This window comes from Homarus americanus, unplaced genomic scaffold, assembly GCF_018991925.1.
Source record: "Homarus americanus isolate GMGI-L3 unplaced genomic scaffold, GMGI_Hamer_2.0 scaffold16463, whole genome shotgun sequence".
Lineage (NCBI taxonomy): Eukaryota > Metazoa > Arthropoda > Malacostraca > Decapoda > Nephropidae > Homarus > Homarus americanus.
The window spans coordinates 11,435-26,265 of NW_024718536.1; the positions used below are offsets into that span (position 1 = coordinate 11,435).

The 14,831-nt window shown below is 36.4% G+C and overlaps 1 protein-coding gene across 1 annotated transcript; it reads right to left on the reverse strand.

Annotated features, from left to right (window-relative positions):
* Positions 1 to 3,850: 3,850 nt before the first annotated feature.
* Positions 3,851 to 11,218, reverse strand: LOC121859700 (putative sodium-dependent multivitamin transporter). The gene is made up of 3 exons (XM_042356623.1): positions 11,113 to 11,218; positions 4,892 to 5,124; positions 3,851 to 4,030 (listed from the first exon to the last, which is right to left on the reverse strand). The coding sequence occupies exons 1-3, from the start codon at positions 11,216 to 11,218 to the stop codon at positions 3,851 to 3,853; spliced, it is 519 nt and encodes a 172-aa protein (XP_042212557.1).
* Between the last annotated feature and the right edge of the window lie 3,613 nt (positions 11,219 to 14,831).

Consider the following 14,831-nt stretch of genomic DNA (forward strand, 5'->3'; position numbering starts at 1 on the left):
TCTAAGCTTTTTTCCCAAGCAATGGGGTGATTATTATTCCTAACATGAACGAACAAGGCACTGCTTTCAGATGTAGTTCTGATATTATACTTATGTTGTTTGATTCTGAACTGCAGTGTTTTTCCTGTCTGACCTACATAATTACAATTACATTTGCTACATGGAATACAATAAACACTTCCATTTACATTCAAACTTGGGCTATTCCTTATTAACATATTGGTAATGGTTGAGTCATACTTGAAAACAACATTAATATTTAGAAGCTTGAGGGACCGAACTAAAGGGACAAATTCATCACGATAGGGCAGAGTCAAAATATTCTTAAGTGTAGGAACTTGTCTGGTTACAGAGGAATGAAAGGATTTTTAGCCCTTTTAAAGCAACGATCAACAAACACAGAAGGGTACCCAAGTTTCTGTGCAATAGAACGAATGTGTTTAAATTCGTCGTCAATAAATTCAGAGTCACAAATACGCAGACATCTTAGGAACATAGCAGAAAAAACTGACATTTTGGTAGACTCAAGGTGATTGGATAAAAAGTGAATGAAACTGTCTACCTGTGTGGGCTTTCTATATACCTTAAATTTATAGTTTTGGCCATTTCTCATGATAAGCATATCAAGAAATGGAAGGGATTCACTTATTTCTCTTTCAATTTTGAATGTGATACTAGGGACAATATTATTAAGCTTGTCTAAAATTTCAATGGGTCACTGTTTTTAGGCCAAAGACAAAGAACATCATCTACATATCTATACCAAGGAGGAATACAGTCCACTACATTGGGGAGTAATCTAGACTCAAAAAACTCCATATATATACAGGCTAGAGGAGCAGAAAGACAATTACCCATGCTCATGCCAAATATTTGCTTGTAGAACTTCCCATTTGCTCTAAACACATTGTCAGTTACGCATAACTCTATCAATTTCAGGAAAGTATCATGTTCAATAGTTAAATCTAGCAGTTGTAATTTATCTTTAAGAAATGAAAGTAAGTCTTTCACAGGTACTCTAGTGAACAGTGAATTTACATCAAAACTTATTAATTCGCAAGGTTCGTTTTGTTTCTTGAGTTTATCAATTAAATCACTGCTATTGCGTATATGTGAATTAGATATTTGGCCTGTAAGAGGGGATATCATCTTTACCAGCCACTTGGATAATTTGTAAGTAACAGAACCCACAGAACTCACGATAGGACGTAATGGATTATTAAGCTTGTGTGTTTTGATCAATCCATACATATAAGGTAAAGTGGGATTGATTTGAGAGAACTGTTTAGTGAGATCGGGGTTCTTTTTCAATAACATCTTCATTTTGGAATTAGATAACTTATTAATATTTTCCAGGGGATCTTTCGTAAGCTCACAATACGTGCTTTCATCACTAAGTAATGAATTCATCTTGTCATTGTAGTCACTTTTATCCAAGATAACAATAGCATTAGACTTATCAGCCTTGGTAATATGGATATTCTTATTTCTTTTCAAGTTTATCAAGGCTGTTTCAAATCTTTTTGGAATGTTTGAAGCAAATTTCTTATTTAAAACACTATGTATACAACCTTTAGCTATGGAAATATCTTCATTTGTAACATCAGACGACTTCTTCTTTTCCAGGTTGATTAAACCTTTAGCAATAGTAAGCGGATTAACACACCGTTGAGTGATAGAAAACTTCCTACCAAAACCAAGAACAAGTCAGTGGCCCAAGGTTAAAAATGCTTTGAAAACCTTTGATCTTGATGTATGACAGTTATTTTGTGGGTCCCTTTTTTCTGACCTGACCTGTCTAGTCACGTCACCACCCTTCTCTTAAGCTCCTCTACGGTTGTGTTGGTGTGGGGATTAGTGGATGTCATCATTATGACCTGACCTCATGTTTTTAGGTCACCCTGTATATTTAAGCCTCTCTCTGTCCATGTAATCTAGTTGCCTCTGAAGATGTCTTGAATAAAGACGAAAGCTAAGGTACTCCGTTGTTTCCATTTTCCCGTGTGATTTTATCAAGATTTATCTTATCCACGTTTTCATTGTGGATTTACATGAAATATGGAACTTACACGTCTCTCTTACGCTGTGTCCTTAATCTGTCAACAACATCCTCATCTTCGCCCCATCTACCGCAACTACAAGAAGAGTTTGCTGAAGGCTCATAGTCTCAAAAACAAGTTGAAGTTTTTGAAAGATTGCAGAGATGATAAAATTGTTGGTGTAGATTAGTGATGTCATCATTATGACTCTCGACCTCATGTTTTATAGGGTCACCCCTGTATATTTAAGCCTCTCTGTCCACATGTAATCCAGTTGCTCTGAAGATGTTCTGAATAAAGACGAAAGCTAAGGCATCTGTTGTTTCCATTTTTCCTGTGATGAAAAAATATATATATATATATATATATATATATATATATATATATATATATATATATATATATATATATATATATATATATATATATATATATTCTTTTTCGGAAACGATGATGTTCATCAAAATACATATAAAAGTATAGTTTTATATAAAATCTAACCTAACCTAACCTAACCTAACCTAAAAGTTTGGCTAGCTTTTCGCTGGGTTAGATTAGGTTAGGATTGGTTAAAGTTAACTCCGTTGAGTCAGAATAGATTCATTGGCTCATTGGATTAGGTTAAGTATAAATATGGTTCAGTTAGGTTATGTTAGGATTGATTAGGATAAATAAAACTCACCTTTCCAACAAGACACTCATGTTTTAGGGCAAATTACTTATTTCATAACCCAATCTTTTAGCTATACGTAGAGAGGAGACGGAGGCGAACCTCTGGTAGACGGCCTGGTTGAGACCAATACCACCAACCATCATGTAGAAGCCAAGGACAAAGGTCGACCAGAAGGTGTGACGGACGAAGCGGCTGCTGTCCAGGCTGTGGGTAGGTTACAGGTTAAATAGAACCTAGTTACTGCATGTTGTAGATCAGCAGGAGCCTAGTTATTGCTAGTTGCAGATCAGATTATATCAAAATTTCTTACAGGTAAATGGCTGCAGATTTACTGTTGGACTCTTTGACTATATAAATTTTAAGGTATGGCTGCTGGTAGACTCTTGGACTCTTTAAGACAGGGCTGCTGATGGTCTCTGGACTCTTTAAGACAGGGTGATGATGGTCTCTTTACTCTTTAAGACAAGGGTGCTGATGGACTCTATACTCACTTGAAGAACTCAATCCTGTTGCCCTCGTTAGCGATCCTCCACACGTTACCAAGACCCCCGAGGTCGACACAACAGATGATCACCACCACCAACACACCTAGGAATATGAAGAGGGTCTGCATGACGTCCGTGTACACCACAGCCTTCACGCCTCCCTGATGTACACAAGGTTGTAAACAATGGGTATCCTATCTGTATACCACCGCCTGCCTTTCCTTATGTACACATAGCTTGTACATCTCCCTGTTGTATTAAGCGTGTTGCATCCTGTATTTACAACAATGCCTGTAGACTTCCCAGATGCACACATATTTATTACATATACGTGTCATTTTGCAATAACTGTCAGATGTAACTTATGTGTGATATAATTTATCAAAAGCTGATTTGCTCTGTTCAGTTGCAAAAAATAGTGATTATACATTTTAGTTTTAATTTCTATTATCCAAATAAAACTGTTATTCAAAACAATAATACACAAGTGACAAGAGACAAATGTGTGTGTGTGTGTGTGTGTGTGTGTTCAGACAACTCTGCCTGAGAAACCCCACAAAACATTCTCCTTTATAAATATGGGTTCCACTTACTGTTAACAAAAATCATAATTATTACCAAGAGAACAATATTCCATTACTGACAATGGAAATTTAGAAGGTACAGATGGTGCCCATAATGATCAGAGACCTGAGTGTGGAGAGGTTGGTGACGGTTGAGAGAGTCAGCGAGGGAGCATACAAACTCATCCCCATGTAGATCGTGGAAACCACCATCTGACACACCGTCCCTACCTTGCGTAGAACTCTGGACTTGATCCTCATCTCTAAATACTGGAAAACACAACATACGGCTCTACTTCATTATTCATGTACCTTCTTTTGTATACAAAGGCCTGAAATGTATGAATCTTGATGAATAACGTTATAGCAGGTGAATGGTTTACTTATGCTGTACTTAATGTGTTGATAATATTGACATTCTTGGAAGGATTCAGAGTAATCTTGAATAACATTAAGTATTTAGATCGGACGCATCTCTTAAGTCACATAACTATCAAATATACTCATAGACTCACATCGTCTCATACACATACTGTAGACTCACATAAGAACATAAGATGATAAGAAAATAAGGAGTCTGCAATAGGCCGGTTGGCCTGTGCATGGCAGCTCCTGTCGAGAGTTACTACCACTCTCTATCATCCATGAATCTATCCAGCCTCCCTTTGAAACTTTCCAGCGTTCCAACACTTACTACAAGGTTACTAAGCTTGTTCCACTCGTCCACCACCCTTATTTGTAAAACAGTTCCTTCCTATCTCCCTCCTAAACCTAAACTTTTCCAACTTGAATCCGTTGTTCCGAGTCCTATCCTGGTCGGATATTATAAGAACTTTATCTATATCACCTTTATTGATTCCTTTCACCCACTTGAATACTTCTATCATACCTCCCCGCACTCTTCGTCTTTCTAGGGAATGCAAGTTTATTTTCTTTAACCTATCCTGATATGGAAGGTTTCTAACACAGACTCACACACATAGACTTACACAGACTCACACACACAGACTCACATAGCCTTACAGTCACACACTCACTCACATACCCACAAAGCCTCATACAGCAGACTCACGTTGAATCACAGAGAATCACAGTAGATCATAAAACTAGCACCCGATGCTTCATACTCACCTCGTTGAGAGACACGATCTTGAGGTTGTACAAGACAGGCAGCATCACTTGGTTGAGGAAGATGGTGCCGGGGATGATGCCCAGGAGGGAGATGGCCAGCTGTGTGCCAAAGAAGTACATCTCTGTGGCGTTACCAGATGAAGTGATGGCGTTACAGTAGAGTAAACGTTTATGTGCGTCGACGCAGAAGATAACCTCTGTGATGTTATCTAGAGAAAGCGTGTCTGAAGTACCTGTATGCAACAACTCAACACAAAAGTAAACAGGAATGACATACACTTAATCAATCTAATAAGCCCTTCATTGGTTGCCGGTTCCTAAGTATGACGTTACATCTGTATATTTATTGTCATTTTTATTGCTCATTTTCTTGAGGATAAGGATTATTCTTGCAAATCATGGTGAGTTAACCAGGGTTCGGTTTCAAGGTGAGAGAAGGTCAACACTCACCCGGTAGGTAGTAGGTAGTAGGCAGCTACCAAACAGGGAACCCACGTGGCCTGGGAAGATATTGCAAACGTAATGTGTTGTCTAATGGTAGACCTTGCTGCCATATGGCATCACGAAAATTGTGACCAAGTCCCAGGTTACTTATCTGTCTTTCTGCTTCATTTACACACAATTGTAGGGTCTCAATTGTTTCTCTTACATGACAACACAACATACATATAGCGTTTTTCACTTTTGTCTTTTTTCATTCTTGTATTTCTTTGTATTTATTATTATTATATCACAGTGTTGTTATTATTATTATTACCATTAATATTTTATTTTACTTTTTATTATAAATTTTATGGACTATGAATTATTTTTATTATTATTACATTTTCGCCTCCCCTGGCCCCGATGTGGGTCAGTGACTTGTGCCCGGGTGGGCTAATCCCCATAAAAAAAAAAACACACAGCTCCTGAGAGATGGACGGTCGTGGCCTGAATTAATGCCCGCATCCTAGTTATCCCAGACCATGGTGATAGCAAGAATGGTATGACAGTTTTGTGCCAAATTGACAGATGAAGTCATGACCAAGAGAGGAGAGAGTTGAAAGGGCCAATATACTGAGTGCCTCTTGATAGGTACTAAAAAAAGGTTGGAAAATAATCTTGTATGTACACTCGGAAACCATAATCTTTAGCCCACCTGGGTCGGTGCTGGAGGTTAGAACAGTGTTCTTTCTGGACGGGGGCCCACTCTAACTATCACGAGGCAACACACACGAACACAAACAGTTCATAGTACGGCTGTATAGATAACATTATGTATAAATATTGTATATGGCATTTTATACTCTACATTATCTTCATTATATATGAACACGAAGAAAAAAGATCATAGGTTGTAGTTACGAAAGTATGAATGTAAATAAACACTTCCAAACCACCCAGTGACTCCACACAACGTTTGCAGCGCTTGTGTGTGTGTGTGTGTGTGTGTGTGTGCCAGACCACGATGCTTCCCATCATTCGCATAACTATATGAAAAATCGTGTTTAATTTAACTACATATTTAAAAAAACCTTAAATTACATGTGGATCAGTCACTCCTCATTTGACACAATTATAGTGTAATATTTTGACCATCCGGCCTGGGCACATGGAGCCCACGGTAACTCTTACCGGGCAACATACGCACGAACACACAAGTTATGATATGAACCCTTCCAGGCTTCACTATCATTATTATGTTATGTTTATCATGCTCTGTATCTTGGTAACTAGTTATAGTATCAATACATGACAGTGTTATTAGTATAATATTGTAACTTTTACCCTCCAGTTATTGTTGTAAATCATGGACAGGAAGGATACATAAATTGTAAAATCAAGTGTATGGTTCGCGTCACACAAAGTTACAGTGTGTGTGTGTGTGTGTGTGTGTGTTTATTAACATTAAGCTTCATCCTTAGTAGGTAAGATGTTTCATAAAGAGGTTTCTCCCATTTGTCATTGTGAGCATCGACCTAAAGCACATCGTTTCCATCAAAACCATGGTTCATCCTTATTTCCCTTCTTCCGTGTAACTATATCCATATGGCTAAGTGCTTACTTTTCATTTCTTTATTTACCAAAATAATGAGGATCAGTTACTCGTTATTTAACACATATATGCACTTAGATCATCAACATTGTTTTGTAGGCATGACCAGTGGTTAATTGAAACCCCAAAAATATTTTTCACATTTATTATGCATAAACATTATAAACATATCTATGTGATTATTGTAGTATATAACATATATTTAATGTTTGGACAGATTCTCAAGAGTTATGCATATTAATGCATAGATTTTGTAAGCATACCCATGCGAAGTGACGTAGAACCACATAGTAAAATACCTGGACAAATTCCCGAGAGTTAGGAAACGAAGTCTATGTGGCCCCAAAGTTCCTAAGACCCCACGGACGCGATAGGACTAAGGACCGTATTCCTAGTCATTACGACAATAATGACGATCACAATCACCATCACGATGCATCGTGTGTCGGGATGCAACCACCCGACGCCAAGCGCCATATTTCTAGTCGCTTACATGAGCCTTTAACTAGGAATATAGTGTGTGTAAACACTGCAGTTCGTTTCGTATGGCTTGACATACGTTTCCCAAGCGCGGGTGCCAAATGCATTATTTCACATAATTAGAAAGACGGTTGAGAGAGATATTTAGTTGTTATTTTATACCGGCACAATAATATATTGGAAAATATCTTTTTTTTTATCAAATTGAACTTTAGTATCTGATCTAAACAAACTACAGATAATTTTTTCATCTGTGTACTTGGCAACAATGTTTGCGCGGTTGTTATCAAACATGGAGAGGAAAGAGCGTTCTGCAGTCCTGTCAGTAACCCAGCACATAGCACTTTTGCGCCTTATCGAGCAAAGGCCAGTCGTCGAGGACAGGTGTACTAGTACTGTAACACAGTAAATGATAGCAAAAGAAAGGCCTGGGATGAAATTACTGCCTCATTAAACGCCAGCAACCCAGATCAACTCCCTCGCACAGCCAAGCAGCTCAAGAGGAGCTCCAACATAAAAAGGAGTAAGTGTATGCTTATTTCTAAGTTTAGTATTTAAAAATAAGGTTTTTTGCCATTAGGTCACTAAATTGAGTAGGATTACAGCATTTAAGTGACGGGTCATGTGAGCAGTCCCACCCCCTACCGAAGTAGACAGAAGGAAAGCTCCCATCTCACCTCCCCATTTTCCCTTCCTTCATATAATTTTATGATCTCTTTGAGTTATATATCAGAATAAATGTTTTTACGTCTACTTTCATAAATTATATATGCTATATGCTATTATGCTATTAACCATATAGTATAATATGTGATGCATCCTTATGTGTATGTCTGAAAAAAATATGAATTCATAATGAAAGAACTGGTATGCAGGGTAGGTTCTCTTGTTTGAAATCTTTAATTGCCAGTGAATAACTTGACCAAAACATGGAACACTAAAAATTAATGCTTTATTTTCATGTTTTACTTCTAGTAATAATTATATAAAAAAAATGATAATCAATACAGTTTTTTTAACACTACAAATCGGTAAATAAAAAAACATTGATAAGGAATTATGGTCCGGTGGTCCAGTTTACCAAAGCGTGAAAGTTCGAACGCTCGTGCTTGGCTAGCGCACAACTGCCGTCCTGCTGACAGCATACAGCGACATCATTTTCCAGCGTAAATAATATGGTTAATTAATGCCTTCCTAAAGAAACCATCGACATGGGACCAGGTTTGTTCCACTCTACGAATTTTTTTGCGATTTTTCCACCAAATTTGATGAAAAACGACTGTGCCGTTTCGGTTGCCCAGAACAGACACACACACACACACACACAGACACACCGCTATTCCTATAGTATATGAGATAATCATGGTCTTGGTTACTATAATCATAGTCGTGGTTGTTATAATCATGGTCGTGATTGTTATAATCATAGTCGTGGTTGTTAAAATCATGGTCGTGGTTGTTATAATCATGGTCGTGGTTATTATAATCATGGTCGTGGTTGTTATAATCATGGTCGTGGTTGTTATAATCATGGTCGTGGTTGTTATAATCATGGTTGTGGTTGTTATAATCATAGTCATGGTTATGATCATAGTCGTGGTTGTTACAATTATAGTCGTGATTGTTATAATCATGGTCGTGGGTTTTATAATCATGGTCGTGGTTGTTATAATCATAGTCGTGGTTGTTATAATCATGGTCGTGGTTGTTATAATCATGGTCGTCGTTGTTATATTCATGGTCGTGGTTGTTATAATCATGATTGTGATTGTTATAATCATGTTCATGGTTGTTATAATCATAGTTGTGGTTGTTATAATCATGGTCGTGGTTGTTATAATCATGGTCGTGGTTATTAGGTACTGTAAGTATCTAGTATACTATAGGAAGGAATAGAATAAAGGTTAGAATAATTAGTTAAAGAAATATTCGCCATAAGGAGAGGTTACAATCATAAAAAAAAAATTACTATGAATCACCGATGATCATTCCGAGATAAATTATATTATGAAGAGAAGTGACCTCGATTCTGGTTAGATTAGTCACCATCTGCTTAAGTCATCACCCGCGTTAAGTCATAATAGTCATCATCTACGTTATTCAGTTTTAGGCTCATCTCACATGACTGACCGACCATCGATGTTCTTTCCTCTCGACGTTGTTAGTTTTCAATGCGTCTTATTATTACGCTGGTGGATGTAAGACCAGCTACCCTCACTGACGCAGCTATGGTCAATTTGGTGTTATTCTTGTTTATAAATGCCTTCTAATCTATCTCAAGTCTATCCGTCTTGTCTATTGCCATCCCAACTGTCTGTTCGTCTGCGTGGTGTTTGAATGTAAGCCCGTCTGTACTCTTTGTGTCGTCAAATCTGTCTGTCTTATCTGTTGTTGGCGTGTGTCTGCCTGTTTGTCTAATGTGAACCAGTCAGTCAAGTCAGCTGTCTGTTTGTCTGTCATGTTAGTTGGCATATTGTCTATTTGTGCATGAATGAATCTGTCTATTTTTGTCAACCACCTGTCTATATTCACCCTGCGTCTATTGTAGTCATCTTCTCCATGCATTCCTGTTATTATCTTTTTATCGTTTCTCCTTAACATGTACAGTCAGCCACAGGAATAAGTATACACTGTAGCTGTAAGGTCGTCTGGTAACGTTGAAACTGCGCATCCAGACGTTTGATGAAACTCAGCTCCCCCCCTACCTGTTATCTCTAACTATTTTCTGTTTCCCCTTCTTTTTTATTCTATTTAATCATCTTCCTTCCTTTACTAATCCAAACAACATTAAAAAAAAGTAGACTAAGAGAAAAAGTGGGGGAGGAGGTAGGAGCCATACGATAACTGCAATCGTCCGACAGGCTGACAACGTACAGCGACATCTTTTGCCAGCTTAAATAAAATCGTTAATTAATGTCTTCCTAAAGAAAACATCGACATGGGACCAAGTTTGTTCCACTCTCCGATTTTTTTGCGATTTTTTCACCAAATTTGATGAAAAACGATTGTGCCGTTTCGGCTGCCCAGAACAGACAAAAAGTGAGGTTAGGTTAAGTTAAAGTTAGGTTAAGTGAGGTTAAGTTAGATTAAGTTACAATTTGGTTAGATTAACTTAAATTTAGTTAAAGTTAGGTTAGGTTAAAAATAGGTTAGGTTAAAATAAAGTTAGGTTAAGTTAATAATAGGTTAGGTTTAGCTAAAGTTAATCTAGGTTAAGTTAGGTAAGGATAGGTTATTTACATGTTTTGTGCCAGTTATTCACTGGCATTGGGGGGCAATTGTCCTAGAACCAAGCTATACAGCATATAACTCTATGTGAAACAGATATTATTCTGCAGATTTGATGTACTTTTCATTAGTTGCTTGGCAATACACACTTGGCAAGCCAAAATATTCTGGCAAGATAGCTTCAAACAGGTCTATGCTCAGTTTCTGAAGGGTCACCTCCAAAGACTTGTCAGAAGCACGAGTCCTCATTACCAGCATATCATAATAAATTTTAATGCAGATATGACTGTAGCCTAGTACTGTATAAAGCATTTATTTTTTTCTGTTTCTTTCAGAACTAAAACCAGAGATATGGGAGAATGGGTGGTGGTCCTCCAGGAAAACTATCATTAGCTTCAGAAGAAATCGTCACCCAGTGCTCGTGTCATGCGGAAGACTTCTGCAACTGTACCTGAACTTTCTCACTCCCATGATTCACTTGTTTTGCCTGTTCCAACCCCAGGGCCATCAACTGTGTCTTCTGTACAATCTACTTCTGTTTTTCGACTTCTAATTTCACCCCCTGTTCCTGCCTCACCAGACATTGTGAGAAAAGACAAGGGGAGTTCCACAAATATTAATTGTACACAATGAAAAGGGAGCATGAGGAGGAACTGAAAGTGAAGAAGGCCGTAATATCAGCACATACACTCAAAGAAAAATAAAGTGAATTTGTAATTAGAGTGATTGAAAAGACACTTGAAAAAATTAATAAATCTTTTGAATTGTTAGATACATGTTTAAGGAAAGCATCAGCTACATATGATGCCATAGCTAAAACTTATGAATGATGGTTGACTAATAACATACAGTCATATGCAATGTTTATCATTTTACTATATACAGGGGTACTGTGATATTTCATAAAGTGGCATCTAGATTATAAATTTATATTCTTATGTCTTACACCTTAAAATAATTTGATTTAAAGGAAATAAATCTGCATTTCTTTATTTTGCCAACGAGTTTCATTGGTTACAAAAGCTGTCACAAGTATGGCAACTACGATTTTAGTTATTTTTTATTTATAATATACAGGTATGCTGTGATTTTCAATAATTGCAGTTCTTTTTACTGTGCTAAAGATTTTTTTTTTTTTTTTTGGTAGATTTATAATACAGGTTGTTCAGTGCAAAGTACGTAATGGATAAAGGAGATTTTGCTCATTAATTTTTATGTATTCATATATAATTTAATTTAGAGAAAATAAGTCTCCACATTTCTATTTTGTGCAAATATTGTGCAAAGTATGGCAGTTAAGATTTTTGTATATATCTATAATATAAGCTGTGATATTAATGAAATGTAAAGTCCTGTATAGAAAAACTGATTTTTATTATCTTAATTTTTGCACATTTAGAAAAAATAAATCTTCATTTCTTTGCTTTGGTTTTCTTCATATTACCTCACAGGTGAATTACCTTACATATTGAGTTAAGCTTCCTTATTAAAGACCTCAATGAAGTAAAAATTAGACAATTTAAGGCAACATAATTTAAGAATGAATGAAAAGGCTTTATAAAAGAAATAATATAGAACCAGTGTTTTATTAAAATTTAATGACATGAATCGTTCACCACTTAAAGTAATGTATGGAACATAGTAGTTACCTAACTAACTAAATCCGTATTACTTCTTAATGACTATCAAAGTAATGAAATAAACCTTAGTGTACATTATTAACTAAAAAAATGCTCCACTATATACTCCCTGCTTGCTTGACCTTCATGATTTCCGTATCTGACCATTTCTTCAGGGTCGTCAGGGTCTTCGAAATGCATGTCTTCTATGTTCAGTGGAAGTCCTGAAATCAAAGCAATATTATGGAGAACTGCACATGCAATTATAATATTTTAGGTAGTAGACTGCTTTGCTCTTAAATGTTACAATACAGCAAATCTCCTCTTCCACAATCCAAATGTTCTTTCAATTGTAGTTCTTGTTTTAATTTGAGATCTGTTATATTTCCTCTGCTTTTCATTAGCTGGATTATGGATTGGAGAGAGTAAGTATGGACATAACGCATACCCACTATCACCAAGTATATAGCCTCGATATTTACTGGCCTGCAGACTTTCACAAAGTCTTGACGTTGTGAATATGCGGGAGATGATGTTTGATTTTTGTATGCAGCTTCCTGATGCTGTCCTTAGATACTCTGTAGCGCTGAATAAATTGCTTTTCATTATAATACTGAAAAGGATCTCGTCTTACATGAAATCGTCGCTTTTTCATATCATCAACCTGACTTAACATCCTTATTTCTTTGATGTCATCAGGGTGTTGTCTGTAGTTTTGCATGCTGTAAAATCATAACATTATCATTTTATTTATTTTTTCTTAATTGAAATTTTGTAATAAAATTTGTTTCTAAGACAACTGGCCCCTTGACAATTACCCCCCGACAAATGTCCCCTGCACAACTGCCCCCTGGAAAATTGCCCCACATTACCAATGAATAACTGGCACAAAACATGGATCTAACCTAACTTTCACTTAAAAAATACAACCTTACCTAACCTACTTAACCTAACCTAACCTCATTTAACTTAATCTAATGTAATTTAAACTTACCCTAACTTAACCTTACCCAATTTTAACTTAGCCTAACTTAACATAACCTAGCTTAACATAACCTAACTTAACATAACCTAACTTGACCTAACAAAATATTAAATATGACTGACCCACAATTTTTTCAATTAACCAATGTTTTTATAGAAATCAGTAAGTGTTGCTGATTGAATACCATCATACAGATGGCAAAGTTAAACTGATCTTTCATGCCAGTGCAGTGGGGGGCCCTGCCTTGCATTGTACACACTTCAAGTTACATAGAAACTTCTTAAGAGCCAAACTGCGTCAAGTTGACAAATGTGCATCACATGTGTTTTTTTTGCGACAAAAAAGTTTGGTTAATTGTCACTCTCTTACTGTCTACTGTGCTGTGTGCTTTTCTGATATTGTATAGAATATAGCTAAAAAATGTAGTTATACTTAGATGAATGAGAATATCGTTTGTAAAACTTAAAAGTAAATTGATTTTTTTTAGCCAAAGAGTGCAGTGTTGCGTGTATCATTAAAACTGTGATGTAGCCTAGTATTGCAGAATTTTAGAACAAATTATTTGTATTGATAGTAAGCAGTACTTATTCTTTATTTTATTATTGACAGTAAATATTTCAGTTACAGAATAAAGAAATGAAATCTTCTGCTTACTTATGTCGGCATATTTCTACCTGACACACACAAGACATTGTAGATCGTAAACCATAGCTTCTATCTTGTTGAAAATAAATATTAACGTTTATACTAAACTATATTACTGGGCCCATCCCTGTGATATTTTCCTTGCTAACTCAAGATAGTGACCTCACTTGGCTTGCCTCATTCCGGAAAAAATTAAGTGAATTTCGTGGTTCAGATGGTTAAAATTTTATTACTACGACGACAAAAATATTGTATGAATGAATAAAGATAAGAAACATACCTTAAATTATAACAGAAGAAAGTGTTAATTGAAGATGTGGCTCAGCAGTCGTCGCGAGTCGGAGCTCATGATGTCAACATTCCAATAATGTTTAAAGTTCAAGCAGTGTTGTGAAAGTTGATTTTTCCGTATTACCACTTCTTTTAATTATACTTATCAAAAAAATAATATCATTCGACGTAGACATCTGTAATAAAGTACTGAAAAAACTTTCATAAAATATAATGATGATTATTATTCGTCGTAAGGCAGCTATCGGGTAGGGGTAGGCACCCGATGTTGTTTCCAACAATACAGGGGCATACGCACTGTTCCCTTCCGATACCTCGTTTATCGGGATGACTAGTAATAGACCAGAACGAACACTATCAATTGGCATCGTGCTCCGTAATGACTCGGAATACGGCCCTTTCTAACACAGTGCGCCCAGTTGATTTCATTGGTTCTCATGAAGATGTCGATTAAATTAAAAATATCTTCTCCCGTTGTGACAAGGGGCCGACAAAACAAAACTCCTCATGAACTGTTCCTTTAAATAGTAACGAACGTAAATCAAAATAATAATAACAATTCCAAAATGAACGTAAGTGTAATCCCTAAAGGTGGACGGATGCGCTCGGTGAAATCCGGTTAACCGTTAATTATACTCCACTGGATTGTACTAATTT

Bases quoted from the DNA above. Each gene is read 5' to 3' on its own strand.
- LOC121859700 (XM_042356623.1), bottom strand. From the start codon at position 11,218: ATGTCTGGTGAGGCAGGAACAGGGGGTGAAATTAGAAGTCGAAAAACA. The intron at 5,125-11,112 runs GTGAATCATGGG...TGTTGCATACAG, and splicing joins GGTTGGAACAGGCAAAACAA to GTACTTCAGACACGCTTTCT. The intron at 4,031-4,891 runs GTGAGTATGAAG...TGTGTTTTCCAG, and splicing joins AGATCGTGTCTCTCAACGAG to TATTTAGAGATGAGGATCAA.